Here is a 16,139-nt window from a genome sequence, read left to right on the forward strand (position 1 = left end):
ATCTAATAAACTAAACTCCAAGATAATTGGCTCACCTTTGGGGGCCTTTAAAAAACAAAACCAAACCAAAGGACCAGGAAATTGATTTTTGTAATTCGAATAAAGCAGCCTAGAACTGCTGGAAATAAAATATCAACCTGTTACTTCCACCTCCAATGCATCAGAACTGCAGAAATTGCATACCAAAATCTCAAACAGCTACATCTACACAAAAGCTACATCTCTGGATGTAGCTTTTCCATCAACATCTACACAAAGCAACAACAGTTGCATTCCACCTTAGTTCGCGCTACTCCTGGAACTTCCATAAATAATTACATCCTTAATTACTCGAGAAACATGTCAGCAAGGTCAACTTCAGTACTGTTGATTACAAATGGCAACCTTACCAGCCACTTCCTCTTTGGAATAGTGGACACGTTGAAACAGCATTTCAGGCAAAGAGCTTCCATTAAAAAGATTCATAAGATTTTAAACAAGTTTAAGAATTACAGTTTTCATTGTTTCTCTGATTTCCTCTTTAGATATCAGGCAAAGTATTTTTTTAAAAATAACCTTTCAAAATAGATTGGTTCTGCAATTCTACCAACCTGTGCAATTCTTCAGTTTTGTCTTCAGTAGGGCCGCTGGTTAATAAGCAGTGGCGGAGGATGGCAGCCATGTAACGAAATTGATGAGATTCATTCTATATAAATATAAATTATGAAGATATTTTTTCATTTTGAAGATTGCAAGTGAGGGTTTCAGGTCACTAGAATAATAAAAATTAAAGATGGAAAATACCTATTAGATCATAACATCCATCCCTATCAATAAAAGGACTGTACCTTAGAGTTCACTGAATGCTTAGTGCAATGTAGCTTTTGCTATGACAGCCTTTTAACATCCGTGGGGATTTCTTTTGCATCAAATGAGCTTCCGCTATCAGGAAACCCACTGGGATATTCAGGCTAGTTACAACCATTTGCTTAACTCCATACCTCTACTCTTAATTATACCACTACTATCTTCCTTCCCGAATTTACATGCAACCCTCTCTCCATCAGTTTAGACTCCATATGTTCTTCATTTTCTCATCTCATTCCCATCTAGTCCTTCTGCTGCCAGTAGTCTCATTTCTCTCACCTGATGTTTCCTTTTCTAATTCACTTGCTTCTTTTCCCTTGACCTTTTTTCCTCCATTTACTTATAAGCTTCTCTATTCTCACCAACTTTGTTTGCCCTACTTTTGCATCTTCCAAGCAATTCTTCCTCCCAATCCCCCATCAAACAGCAGCCACACAAAGTATGCCAATAACTGCAATCATTTAACTATGCATAGCATTGTCCTGTTCCTTTTTTATTAGCTCTTCTTGGCATCCATCACATGTTCTTGTGCATTTGTCCTAGCACAAAGTACCTAACACATCGCTGTAACATCAATGTCCAAATCCGCCAACTGTACCACCTGCAGCTTTTCTGGCTTTGCTACTTTGAAATCATCTCTAGTCATTAAATATTGGTGTTTCAAATTATTCTCTTCCCCACAGGATGACTCTCACTCAGTTTTCTACCCACATGCCTAACCTCTCTGGGTCTCATTTTCCATCCTATTTAAAGTTTGTAATCTCTTCAAATTCTGTACCTTCAGCACACTTCATTAACATGCTGTTGACTCTTCTTGCAGATCATTAATATTTCCACAGGGATATTTCATAAGCAGAACATCACCAAACATCTCCTTAATGGTTTGCAACTAATAAAGAGTTCTTTAATTTAATGCTTTTTTGCCTTTAGGAACTTCTAGTAAAAGCTTTACTTCTATAAAAGCTTTATCTCGAAACAGAAAATAAGCTTCTCCACCCTCAGGACATCTTAAACCCTCATCTAACTTAAAGAAAGGAAATAAATAAAGGTTACTAACATCAGAATTTCCTCAGACCCAAGGGAAATTTCTCTGATTACCACCTGTTCGGGTTCTTTGGGTAGGAAAAGTTCTGTGGGACAAAATCCCCCCTATTCCAGAGGGAACTGCCAAATGAAGTCTCATTAGGTAAATTCCCCAACAACTGCATGCCGTATCCCACCCTTCTCTCTGAAGTAAATTGAATTTACAAAACACTAGGAATCTTGAGAGATCAAAAGACTGTAACAAGCTCAAGACTCAGATTCTAAGAGAGTACTTTTCAAGAGATGAGCATGTAACATAGCTTCATTTTCCAGCCTAATACCTGAATTTATTTCCTTCACACAGAAGTATCGCAGATACTTCTTATAAAACTCTTAAATGGCAGACATCCATAGATGTATTATACATTTGAGTTTGGGTCATTTGTCTTATCTCAAATGCAATCATTTGCCTATACAAAGAACATTTTCTTCCTCTGGGAAAGTTAAAAGTTATTTTTAATAAAGGTCCAGGCCAGAAATATAAGCAAGAGAAAAGCCACTCCATTTCTTTGCATTTTCTTGAAATTTCAAATATTGGCTATTCTGATTTCCCCCATACTACCTTACTCTTAACTTTGGGTATTTGACTTCTTATAAATGAGTGCTCTTGGGACATTTTAGCAAAGAATGAGTTTTAAACTCTTCAAGTTTCACGTCCCTTACTGAAGCTCACTTTATGCATTATATCATACTTGATATCATACCATAGACAGTTATTTGTCCATTTTAACTACTGTAAACTTCTGCATAGTTTTATACACTGGATGACGATTACAGTGCCCAGTGAAAAGGTAACAACATTTTGAGAGACAATGTTATGCGCGCTAAGAAGATGCTAGTGCTCTAATTTTACTACTGTATTGGAGACTTAGGTTATTCAAAAAAAAAAGGGGGGGGGAGGGAGGGTTTCAATATTGTTTCTGCTTATAAATTTTTAGGGATGCACCACATAGTAAGCACATTTGTCTATGGGGGGAAAACCAGATCTGATGTAATGGAAAAAAAAAAAGAATAAATCTTATTTATAACAGATAACAATGAAAGCATATTTGGTGGTTGTACCTGATGTCATCTTAAAAGATCAAGTTCAAACCCAAACCTGGGGCTGAGAGGACGGGAAAAAAAGACATTAAAAATAATACCCCCTTTATTTCTTCATCTAGAGTTGTTTATTATTAAAGAGGAGAGGTGATGTGCTTATAATCATGCCCAGCAAAGCTGAAGGAAGCATGGGAGACTTCTCAGCTCTAATTGTTATCCTATTGTGACAGTCAACAATCTTCAGAGATGTAGTCATCTGAGATACATATATTAACAAGTTTTTCCTAGCCAGCTAATTATTAGCTAATAGCATTTATTTTCTTTTGGAAGTCTCAGACTCTCAGGAAATAGTCTTAGACATATTCTGCTATATTTTTCATTATTTATTTCAAAGTGTACGGTTCTAACTTGTATTATACCATCCAAACTACTCTGCCATTAAATTTTTTTTCCCACTAACCAGTAACAGGATAAAAACTTATTTTGGCATTCAAAGTAACGAACATTAAAGACTCAGCACCTCTTGAAAGCGCAAAATCATCCACACATAGCTAGAATTCAGAGATAAATATTTTCAGACAGATCTTACAGAGAGAGAAACCGACTACGATGTTACAAAATTTCAAGACTACCTTAGCTGCTGTTCTGAAAATCCCAATCTATCCTCTGTCAAAATTACTGTAATTAAAAAAAAATAAAAAAAATCAAGGATTAAAATCCTCGCCCTGTGCTCTAGGTCTTGGACAACCGCTGCCCCTCGTGTATCTACACGGTGGTTATGAGCCTTGCAGACTAAACAAATCCAATCTAGAAAACACTGCAGCTAAACCTTACCTCGCTGTGGACATTCCAACTGTCAAGCGTTACATTAAAAAGAGCCTTTAGTGCCTCAATGGCGCAATCTGTCTCTTGCAAAGATAAAGGAGGCCTGTCATGGTCTTCAGCTGCTTTATATTCTTCTGTCCATCTTACACTCAGGGAGGTTTCCAAAGCCTGCATCAAGACTTGCACCCCTTGTAGTTCCTGACGCAACTGTGATCTAATATCTGTGTGCAGAAGTGACAAGAGGAAGAGAAGACGCAAATCAAAGCATTTAATGTCATCAGCAAACTGCTGGTCCTTGCATTTTTTCAGAAGATTGCAGAGCATAGCTGCAAGATTCAGTTCCAAACTGAGCTTCTGTGCAACGGCACTATTAAAAATTATGTTACAGAGGCATTTTAAAGCTTCTACTATAACAGGATATTCAGACACCCTTTCCAAAGAATCTTCCATAGTGTCCAGCTTTGCTAGCCTCATAAGGATCTGCATGTTCTTCTTCGTGGTTACAGGCATTAAAACCTTCTTGTCTCTGGAGAGAATCCGCAGGGCCTCCAGGCAGGCAACTTGACATGAAATTTTTGTGTCTTTTTCAAGGATGCTTAGTATTTCCTCACACAGTTTCTATGCAAACAGAAACAAAAAAACAGAAACCGTTTAATGAAAATGTTGGTGTCAACAGGAAGCTACTCTTGCTGAGCTTCCACATAGCTAATGAATTCTGAGATAACTTGCTTGAGAAACTAGGTTTTCTATATTAGCTTTTCAAAAACATAAACAAGAGAACTCCAAAGACCATCAAAAGCCTTTTCCTTATGGGTATAGTACAAATATATCATTACTGGCAAAAGCAATAAGCCAAAATGGCAGTACATATCCTACCAACTGCTGCCTGTTACCAAGTTTTCTCACTATCAGAGCTAAGAACTTGAGTAGTGAGAGTAGCAGGGCTAGAGAGAATTGAAAGGTTTTAAAACATATAAATAGAACAGCCACATTTACCTACAAAATTATAAGCAGAGGTTGTTTCAGTCAAGAAACTGTCAGAAATGAAATCAAACCAACAACCTCCCAGTGTACAAGTATTAGTGTTCCACATTAAATAGCAGCTATCAGCTGTGTTGCTACTTCAACCTAATATACAGACTTCTCCCATCTTAAGTATGATTCTCGGAAGCAAGATCTCTGATTGAGACAGAAAGTCTGGCAGAAGTCAGAAACATAATACAGTCTTATTGCAAGGCTTAGCCTATAGCAGTTCCACCAAACCAGTAAAACTGCTGCCTTGCCAAACACAGCACGCTCTTGAAGTGGAAATTCTTCATTAGTTCTTTATAATGATGTGGCTGTTTATGTAAAACATTAATCTCATAAACATAGCATGAGAAATATAACACTCTACGAATCTACAGGTCAGAACAATAACATCTGAACTACATGCTAGAAACAGCACTATTCACTTGAACTACCTTTTATAAGACAGAAACAATCAGATGATCGGTTAGGAAGGAGAAAAGAAAGGACAGAAGAAGTTGCTTGACGCATCAGGGTTCCATAGGGCTTTTATTGCCATAATCTCAGGACAATATTACTCACAGGTACCAGAGCCACGACTATATTTATGGAGAATTTCCCAGGTAAGCGGGAACAAAAACTTTATTGTACCTCACAGGATAGAGTTACTCCCCTTTCCACCCCACAACCTTTATATCTTGACCATTGACCTGAATAAGTCACCAAGGAAACAGTAGCAGCTGATTTGTATAGCCCTGGAGCAGAAGTCAGCTTAGGACCTGAAATTTATATCATGGTCTCAGGCAGTATACATTAATAAGAAAATGATTTTTTTAAAAAAAACGAAAGGAATAATAGTATAGTACAAAACATAGCTGTTAGGGAATAGCCTGTGGAATTGCATTTTTCACCACTAAAAAAGAAAGCCAGAGAGGACAGCACCCCATCATCCTGACCCAAAGCTCAAAATGAAAGTTCCACTTGGGACACCCAAGCACACTGCGTTACTTACAACTAAAACCAAAATTTAAAAAATAGGTATGTCTAAAGCAAATCTGGAACAGACACTCCTGCCTACGGGGAAAAAAAATGCAAGTTTTAGAATTGTTTAAAAGACAACCTGTAAACAGGTCAGACAGTAAGTACTCGCAACACAATTTCTAGTACGCTTGTGGTAGGGTGAAGCCCACCCACAAGCACTACCCAAACAAGACCGTGACTACCTCTCCAAGGCTCTGGCTAGATGAAGCCAGTGTGAGTTGGAAAACAAGTAAGATGTGGAGCTCGCTCCCATCACATGAAGGATATGACAAACAGCGATTAGCATATTCCCTTATAGATATTGCTACAGTATATAAAGCAAAAAACATTGGGCCAACTGAGCTTGCACTTAAGTATTTACCATGTGAATTATACTTAAGTATGGAACATTCACAGTTCTTCAACGTTAACCTAGCTCTACTCCCACAGAGGTACGCGAGCCTGACTTTAGCACAATGTTTTAGACTTGCACTAAATGTTTCTGAGGTGACATCTTAAGTCTTTTTAAAAGCACTAGGAAACAAGAAACTGCCAGTCTAGCTTCACAGTCAAATTACACGGCCACAGCCCAGACTTCTGACAAGAACTTTATTTATATTTTTAAAATATACATATATATGTGTGTATACAATTAACTTTGCAAACTGAAGCAACAGCTGTGAGGTCTGCTTGATTTTCATAAATAACAGAACTGAATGGACAATTCAGAGGACTACAGATGGGAAGTCACTTTATCCTGTTCAAGCAGATTTCTGTTAGACTTACAAGTTACAGTCTTCCTTATTGATAACAGGTACTTTAAGGCAGTCCATGATAATTTATCCAACTTCAGTAGCTGGCTCCCCAACTGTGCTCACACTCTGCAAAAACTGTGCAACAGCACTATATTAACAACGCAAGAAGTCAAGGTACCAACTCCGCCCAAACCAAAATTTTGAACGAGCATTTCAAGGAGACACAGGACCAGAGAGAGTGCTTTACCAGTAACAAATGCAAAATAAAAACATATCTGACCTTTCATTAAGAGTGCTTTTGTAAAATCACTGAAGGTTTCTTCAGAGGCTTTAAAGACCGAAGATCGCCTCGTAACTAACCTGATCCAATCAATATCCATTTAAATTAAGGGAAATTTCTCCTAATTTTGGTAACAGCAGAGTCCACGCACACATTACAACTGCTACTCTGGTCTGTAATCTCAATCAGACAAAAACCTGAACGTTCACTTGACTACAAAGAAACCAATCTCCCCAAAATTCAGACTTTGTTTTTTTTTTCTTTTTCTGGTTTTTTCAGGTTGCATCTACCTGCTGCTACAGAAGCATCACTGCAAAACGTCAACAGCACCGTGGGGGAGACTCCAAACAGCACTAAACTCCCACTGACTTGCCACAGGAGGTGGAAAACCAACTCTCCTTCCATACTTTTGAAGACTATCCTCACCATTTAATTAAAGATTATAAAAACTTTCATCTAACAGTGTCAAATCTTAGTCAAATGCAGCCACAGAAGATTCTCATCTATGATGAGCTGTACTAAAGATAACTAATAAATAGAACACAAGCATTTTATGAAGCCTAGCAGTCCACTTCCAACTTAAAAGGGTGTTTGTATATTTGTAAGGTGCTTTCTTTCCTGCACCTTCCTGAAGTCTTGATGGTATAAAAGATTTCATAACATAAGCAAGGCAACAGTTTATTTTTAAAGGCTTTAATTATACATTGTCTTATGCACACTATGAAGGTTAAGGCTATTTAAAAGGCAACATAGTAATAACTAAGCCATTAGAAGTTGCTAAGCTTCATAGACATTAGAGCAAAATGTTAATTCTTAAAATCTCAGACATATTAGTGAAAAGCACATAAAAATGTCTTACAAAGTTCTCTGGAGTTAAATCCTGCTAAGCCATCAAGAACAATTTTAGAGGCACCAGCATTCAGTTGAAATGCTGCCACTTGCAATAGTGCTGAAATCAAGACAGTGAAACACTGCCGGTTGATCTCAAGTGCCATGAGAGCTTAGGAAAAGTCAGAGCATCTGATTCTGGTTCAAGAATTATCTATAAAAACAGCTGATGCAAGGAAACAAACTTCAGCCTATTAAGGAATTGCCAGTTTGGGGACAACCGAAAACAAAAACCATATGCCACATTTCTGCTTTCTTCTTGATTGTGTGCATGTGTGTTGGGGGAGGTAGAGCAAAGAGATAAACAGGAAAGGAAGAACCACAAAAATAACATCATGCTTTTCATTTTCCTTAGGCAGAGCTTGTTTCTACCTCTTCATTAGCATGGTATAAGCTAGGGGGCAAAGATGCTATCTATTTGGTTTGAAATGAAAGTAAGTGAAAGAATTCTGACAGTGAGGTACTTTCCTATTCACTTAATAGGATTTTGCCATTTTCAGGGTTTCATTGGTAGCTCATAAGCTATGTGCATTTAATATCTCTGTTTGGGTTCTATATTTTGAAAATTCAGAAGGGAGTTGTGATTTTCATTATTTGGGTACAGCAACAAGTGTTTTCCATGTAATTTTGAGCAGATTCAAGACAGTTTTTAGTCTCTTTAATTTTTTTTTTTATTGTAAAAGACATTTACTTCTCTAAAACTCAAAAATTCCCAGCTTTCAAGCTAACAGTAAGGTTAGGACACCGAGCAATACATATTGTTCATTTTGTCCATGCTATAGTGTCAATAACATTACATCATTTTAAAATGTTTACTGTGTGTTAGAACACATACAAAGCCAACACATAATCATTTTTCATCTTGTCTTGACAAGCAAGATACTAATCTGTTTTGGTCCTTTATCCCGACAGCATAAACAAACACTTGATGCGAAGAAGCAACACGCTCCTTTAAAAAAAAAAAAAAGCAGCAATATCCTGAGACACAAGAAACATAGTTTTTTTTCCTTGCTCAACCACTGACTTACTGTGTGGTTTTTGGGGGGGGGGGGGGGGGGGGAAGGAGCTCTTTACTTCCATTTCCTTTCCTGACAACTTCAGTCGGGTTGGGGATGCTAGCTGCTACTGAAAAATAGGGCACTTTGTGATCTTGCTCTTTGGTCCTGCGGTGCCTGCACAAGAGGTCCTTTTCTACCTGCTCCCTATGTCTTTGAAGCAGATGTTTATAAAGCATACCTGAGCCACTTTTTCCAATTCATAGACTACCAAGCTCAGGGTCAGTTGAATAAGCCGTAGCTTTTAAACCGCAAAGAGTTGGGGCGGGGTGGAAAGAGTCCTTTGTGAGAAAGTGAGCTGATTTTCCTTTGCTTGTTCCCCTTTGGCAAATCATTCTCTTTACTTAAACATGCCTTTGGATTACAGCAGGAATAAGAGAATATAGTTTCCATCTCGGAAGTATTCAAAACCAAGTAAATATGGCTTTACTGAATATAGCACTTAATTTAGATACAGGTGATTCAGTGCTAGAGAAGTCGCAATTGAAAGGTGAACAACAAAAGCACAACAAAAAACATTACGGAAGTATAGCAGAAACCTAATCTCTCGTTTTCTGCACTTTTATTTTTGAGTTACACCATAGCCCCATAAATACCTAGAGATGCATGCTTCTCAGCATTCAAATTCAGCGTAAGGCAAGAAAGAAGAACTGCTAAATTGACTTGGAAATACATGTTGCTCCCACTTTCCATTTTCCTCAGTAACAGAGCATGCTATTAACACAATTGCCAGAAAAGTCCATCAACAACAGAAATAAAGAGAATACAACACAGTAGATACTCTTGTTTCTTTATCCCTTTCACTGTATGCCTTATGATTAATGCACATAAGGCCTGCTTCTTTGCCTGTTTCAAGGCATGCGTATATATTCATCTTGATGGAACAGTGATATGAGCCCCTGGGAAATAATCTGAATACGTCCGACTTAAAAATTCTTGCCACACTTGTCAGACTTAACTTTAAAAAAAGTCAAGCTTTTTGAAGAACTGGCCACAAAAATCAAATGAGTCCTCCGCACCCTCTTTCAAAGGTCAGGAAAGGAAAGCGATAGCCATAATGGTGAGTGACTGTTTACTGTTTTAGCATGGGTGAACTGGCAGCAACAATGTCTTCAGCCTCATGGAGGATTATGTGGTAGAGTGCATGATGCTTCCCATTCTCCTGAAAAAAAGGGGAGTGGCAGCAGGTCATGCTTTCCTTCTGCTGCACTGACTTAAGTCTCCCTAATTCATTTTGTTTTCTCACGCAGGTTTTTCCATCATCTTTCAAACCTCAATTTTTAATTAAATTCTCTCTAGGGAGTTCATGAGATGGGTATTTTTAAAATTTGTTTAATTCAACCTATTTCTGCAACTGTTCAATGGCTAGAATGGTATGACAGTGCCAGAAACAATGCTCACGTGGAATTGTATTCATGAACTCCCTGTTTTTCTTCAGCAGGTCATATAGGACTGTTATGGTTTACCCCATTTGTATTGCTGTCTATTCCTATATTTAGTTTTACTGATGCCTTGTCCTTTGCTATAAACAAGAAGATTCATAGTAGGCTCTACTCAGTTTCACATAGGTGAAAGGAATGTTAGTAAGTAATCAGTGATAAACCGGACCTGAATTTTTACACCAACTAAGTTTCTGTGGCTCTCCAAGTTATTCAGAAGCCTCCCATAACACACAAGCCTCTCTATCTCCTGGAAGGCAAGTCAAAAATAAGAAGAGATTCCAGGACCAAAGAAGTATAACTCGGAATTACTGAATAAGAATGCTGGCTGATCATTTCTGCTAACGGGGAGCAGCATTAAAAGAATAAAATAATTGTCTTCTGTTACTATTAGGTTTCAGAGTTAAGCGTCCAAGGTACTAAGAGTATGCCCAAGTATATTCCAATTATTAGTTCAAGCCTGAAAGTCAGGACATTTATATGTACTGCATATTCACAAAGTTTACATTTTCATTATCTGCTTATGCAAATAACAGATTCTGGAGTACAAAAAAAATGAAACCAATTAGAGGTTATATGGCTCCGTGTTCCAGGTGTTCTGCAAACACACTTCTCCCTCTCCCATTTCCCCAATTACTAATAAAACATTACATGTTAAATTTGCATAGCATTTTGCACAGACCACTGTTTTAACTACTGCCACAATCATGATTTAAATTATACAATATTATAAAGAACCTGCACTTTGTGGATCTGTATCCAAACGGGTGTGTCCAGGTTCCATATCTATAAATTCACCATCATGCACTATAGTTTACTTTATCTATGGCAAAACAAAGAGCAAAGGCCTCAAAAGTCAGCCGGTTTCACCTAAAACCTATTGAATATTCCTGTGTCAGAACCCCTGGAAGAATGTATCGAAGTGCTTCGAATACTTGATCAGGAATACGTAAAGGAACCCAACTACCTTGGGAATAAAAGGAAGTATGAAGCAACTTCGTTTTAAACTCTTTTGTTTACTTATTGGGAGTTAGGCTTTCCATTCTACAGTTTTCCTCTATGTACTACATAGTCTTACAGCTCTGGTATTATCAGTTCCAGTTTACAGAAGAGGGGAAAAGAGCTGTCAAGAACAGAGGCAAAGGGAAGGAGCTCAGCTCAATGAAGAACACTATGAGTGAACCAAGTTATTGTATAGCTCAGGCCAAACAACCAAGGGAATGCAAAATCTTCCAATAACGTTGTCACTGAAAAACGTACAAAGCAGTGGAAACTGAGCTGTGACATGGAAAACTTTTAGGATACACCAGAACTTTCATTTAATGGCAGAATAAGGAGAACAAGCTGGAAATGGCGAAATGTTTGTTTACATGAGGCAGCAGATGCATGATTTTTGCCTGGTCTTTGTAGATGGACATAGGAAAGAAAGATGCACGTTTGTATCCCCTGAGGATACAGCCTGCTTCACTTCAATAATTCACTTAGCCTGTATCAGCAGTGGGAAGTTGCCCTGTTTGGCAGGAGCCTGTCAGGCCTGACATAACAGAGGTGCAGGTTTCGACATGCAAGAGCTTACGTCAGATAGCACTCCGTAGGTGAGGTCAGGAGCACGCACAGTAACTGGTGTCATCAGACACTGATGGAATAAACACGTCTGGTGCAGACTCACAGAAAGATGACACTCTGCACAGCTGCACTCCAAGGGGCCCTCCTTGCCCTCCCTACTGAACAGAGAGGGATAACCCCTTTATAACTTCTGCAACACAGTGGAGAAAGAAGGCTTTTAAGACAAGGTTTTCACTGTCTGGACATAAATTTTAAGACAGGTAAAAACAGAAAAATGCTGGATGGGGCTGCGCAGGACCAGAAAGAATTAGAACAAAGGCTTAATAAAGGACACATAGTAACTTTTCTTCTCTTACAGACTGGTACTCCCTCAAGGGGTTTCAGTAAAGTCAGAACAACAACAAAAAATAAATAAATAGTAAGATACCACACTGCGTGCCCACAGGAGTGCCTAAGCCTAAAATTATTATAGGATATTTACAATAAAATTAGTAGTAGGGGGACAAGTTCTGTGTCTTTGTGCCTGCAGAAACCTTTATTTCAGACCTCCCAGAAGCGTCAGAGGGTCAACAGCACCAGCTAAATAGTTTTTCTGAGATTCAGTGCGACACCATCTTGCTCCATCCAACATGCTTTACTGCTTCCATCTTTGCAAAGTTCACGTTTGGTACAGTCCACAGCCTTAAGGAATCTCACCACATCATGAATTTAGTTAGAAGAAATAACAGAGTCCGACATCACATTTGATATGATTTACCATTCTCTTATTTCAACACCTTTAATACATTCAGCAATATGGGGAAATAAACCGTTATGGCAATTTTTGCCCACTAAAGGTGGCCGTGAATTTTGGATCTATGATGTTCAAACTGAAGCTCTGCAATAAATCAAGAAACAAAAATATTCAAACTTTAGAGATTACTATCACAGAACTGACTCAAGACAGCAATTTGGAGAGCGTTTTGTTATGAAAAAGGTGTATATATAACCACTTCATTTTTTGCAACCCAAAGAGGGAGTAGAAAACAAATGTTCCAGGTACTACAGAGGTGAAACAAACAACAGATAAGGAGTTCAAGAGGAAGTATGTAAATCATGAAGACTACTTATAAGTCATATTCTTACCTGAAACGGTAATAACCTTACATTTGGCTGCTTTTTCCTGTTCTTTAAACTCAATGTCATCTTCATCCAACTAAAAAAAGCCACCCTTCGCTGCTACCTCGGACAGATTTACTTTCTCTGTTACTATCACCTAGGCAAAAAATACCGGTGCCGTAGCTCCTTCCAGTTATGGAAGGTCACCGTTAACAGCAACATCAGTATTGACAGAAGCTTCCAGGTCACAAATAATGCTGGGATTTTCTTGCCTTTTAAGTTCATCAACAGCACAAATGTGTTGCTACTTCAGAAGCAGAATTAAGGCTTGACAAGGTAAAATAATGGAAAAATAAAGCTAAACCTATTGACTAATTTTTTTAAGTGAGCAGAAAGTGACTCAAACTTCCCATAAGGCAAACTTGGGATTTTGGAAACTTTCCTTTTTTGCGTTAAGACATGTGAGGCTTGAGCTGAAGTGTCTACTATACCGCATCCAGTTGAGTACCCTAAGCCTAACTCCCCTCTCTGAGGTGACTTGCCCCGTCAAGTTATCAGATGCTCATTTTCTGGAGATGACAAATTCCATCATAGACCTAAAGAATCAACTAGTTTTTGTCAAACACACTACATTCCTGAGAAGTCTTCCAGCTTCGAAGACTCAGTCTTTTCCAATAAACCACTGTCAAGACCTCCTTGGCTACTTCACACAAATATTTGTGAGATTTCTAAGAGCTGGGTAACCTCTGAAGGAACCACACTGGCTTAATTTCTACAGCTAATCTGGAACAAAGTTATTTCTGGTTGGCAATTCCTACACTGTTTATACACATGAACTGAAAATAGGCTTTCAGAATGCATATTTTTATTAGCTACTGACCAGCTAAGAAGGAATAGCACCAGCTAAATCCAATTTGGCTTGAGTAGCGATACCAGTATAATATAGGCTGTTAATCGACTTCTATCCACAGCACTCATCACATAGGCCAATGAAGATATATACATCATTAAACTTAAAGTCACACCCAGGACAAGCAGCAGCTCACCATAGTATGGTAACAAAATACAAGCTTGTCAAGTCCTGTGGCTTTGTCCACACAGATTTCCTTATCAAATCCAATAGCCTGGCCTCTCCTTCTGCCTTCTAGAGGAGATAATCTACTTTTCTCTCCAGGAGTTCAGTATTACAAACTCACTGCTGACATAGCCTAACGCTTACAGCTTATAGCCTAATGAATCAGATTCTATTGCCATGTTATACCAGCACAGACAAATAAAAGTTTTGCTGTCTGATTTACCCAACTTCTATAATCAAGCCATAATTTTGGCCTTACTGTCTTTGGTATTTTATAGCATGTCACCGTTGTACTCAGGGCATCTTTTCCCTGCCAGTGTCAAACCTAGAACAGTGTTAAGCTCAGTTATGCCTACGTTATAACACAATTACACGATATGCACAACCTTGCAGTAACTATAAGGTCATGGCTGAAGCTGTGTGGTAAGGCAGAGAGAAAACTTGCATTGCTACTGTTTATCTTGTACTTGCATTCTTGTACAGACAAGAGTGATTTATAGTAAAGCCTGCGAGGCTTGCTGCACTGAATAGTTAAAGGAAAGTTTACTCCTAGGCATGAATAAACCTTACATGCAACAAGAGACTGGTAAGAGGTCTGTATTGCTATTTCTCAGGTTATACAGCAAGTTTACAACATTGCCACAAACGAAAGGAGGATAAGGGGGAAAAAAGGAAGAAAAGAAAAAAAGGGAAAAAAAAGGAAGTCCCTTTGTATTCTCCCCCATACCTGAATTTCAAGTCTATTATATGACTGAATTATGGATTATGACCTTCTGTCTAAACATTGTTTTGCTGCAATCATTCTAAGCTAATGCCAGCAGAATATCAGCTCAGTTGATAGTGTTATTATCAATCAATGGAATTTGTTTCTTCATTTACTTGAGGCTACATTCTGAAGTCTTTGAGCAACTCCCATTAATTTTGGTGGCAACTTCAGTGGTTTGCTCTTAGGAAGAAGATAGTACTATTTTACCTTTCAATTTAAAGGAGTTTTATTTTGACCTTAACTGAAGGGTGAAAGGAAGATGCTGAGTGTTTAACAGACACTGAGAATATTGAGCAGATGCAGTTAAGTGACTGTTTTTAAAAAAAAAAAAAAAAAAAAAAAGGAGGGAGTGCAGAATATCCTACCCACTTAAAATACTCATTGTCTTTATTTATTTCTTCCAGATTGACCTCTGATCTAGTCTCATTTGTTCTGTTCTCTAGTTCACAACCAGTTTTCCAGCCTAGACACTGTGTTATTCCGAATGTAAAAAGAGATAGTGGAGGACAGGGAAGGAACACGGACATAATCAAGAAAACCAAATCAAGATCCCATCTAAGCTCTTTTTATACGTTAAAAAGTACGCCCAGTCCTGTTACACATTACTGAAGGCCAGCTTCAAGTAAAGCTGGAGTTAGAACTGTAGCACACCATCTATTGCTAGAGATGCGTTTTCTTCTACGTACTTCTTGGAGGAGGGCAGATTCAAGAACAGGAAAAAAAAAAAAAACCTTACGTATTGTATGAAAACATTGCCTTTAAAAAGGTGACTCTGGTCACATACGATTAAGGTCTTTTCCATTAAGAAAGGTAGCACTATGGAAATGTAATTTTAAAATCCATTTGAGTTTTGTTTAGAACAGAATTTTAAAGTCTGCTTAATGTCTCAAACACTCCTCAGTGAGCTCCAATCAGCCTTAAGTAACGTCACAAAAAGAACAACAATTTGCCAGGAAAACGTGTAACAAACTTAACCAATTAAGGAAATAATTTTCAATCAAGCCAGAAACCACAACCAACTACTACAATAGGCTTAAAAAACTCAATAACAGAATATTCAACTGTATGTACATCTCTAACGTGTTCAGCTTATAAAACTATCGAACATATCTAAGTGTTTGTCATAGCGGTTACTGCTCAAATGCAGCTTTGACCATTCAGATTTATAAGTTCTATGATAAATTAAAAATATTTCCGATAAAGATCCTGTTATGTCTCTTCATTTTACACTTGAATCCAAATTTAAAAAAAATTACATACATCAACAGAAAAACTTTTTATGAAGCCCTTAAGAACTGTTGTGCATGATGCAAGAAGAGCATGAACAGATGTTTTTAGATGGCTCCCAGGTCTGTGAAATAAACCAATTCAACAGGAAGACTGTGGAGAAGGCT

At 38.0% G+C, this 16,139-nt stretch overlaps 1 protein-coding gene across 4 annotated transcripts in view; it reads right to left on the reverse strand.

The window, feature by feature from the left end:
- The window catches only part of RIC8B (RIC8 guanine nucleotide exchange factor B), a 40,106-nt gene that overhangs the window by 18,569 nt on the left and 5,398 nt on the right, over positions 1-16,139 (reverse strand). For 3 of the 4 annotated variants that reach the window (XR_011141163.1, XM_068944027.1, XM_068944043.1), the window contains exons 3-4: positions 3,805-4,413; positions 591-685 (exon numbers count right to left, since the gene is read on the reverse strand). Coding sequence is in view for 3 of the 4 variants with exons in the window: in XM_068944027.1 (XP_068800128.1) it covers positions 591-685; positions 3,805-4,413 (704 nt within the window). In the remaining variant the exon portion in view is untranslated. Of the gene's footprint in view, positions 1-590; positions 686-3,804; positions 4,414-11,816; positions 12,684-16,139 lie in introns of all 4 variants that reach the window. The other variant, XM_068944038.1, reaches the window with a different exon arrangement.

This window comes from Struthio camelus, chromosome 1, assembly GCF_040807025.1.
Source record: "Struthio camelus isolate bStrCam1 chromosome 1, bStrCam1.hap1, whole genome shotgun sequence".
NCBI classification, from domain to species: Eukaryota; Metazoa; Chordata; class Aves; order Struthioniformes; family Struthionidae; genus Struthio; species Struthio camelus.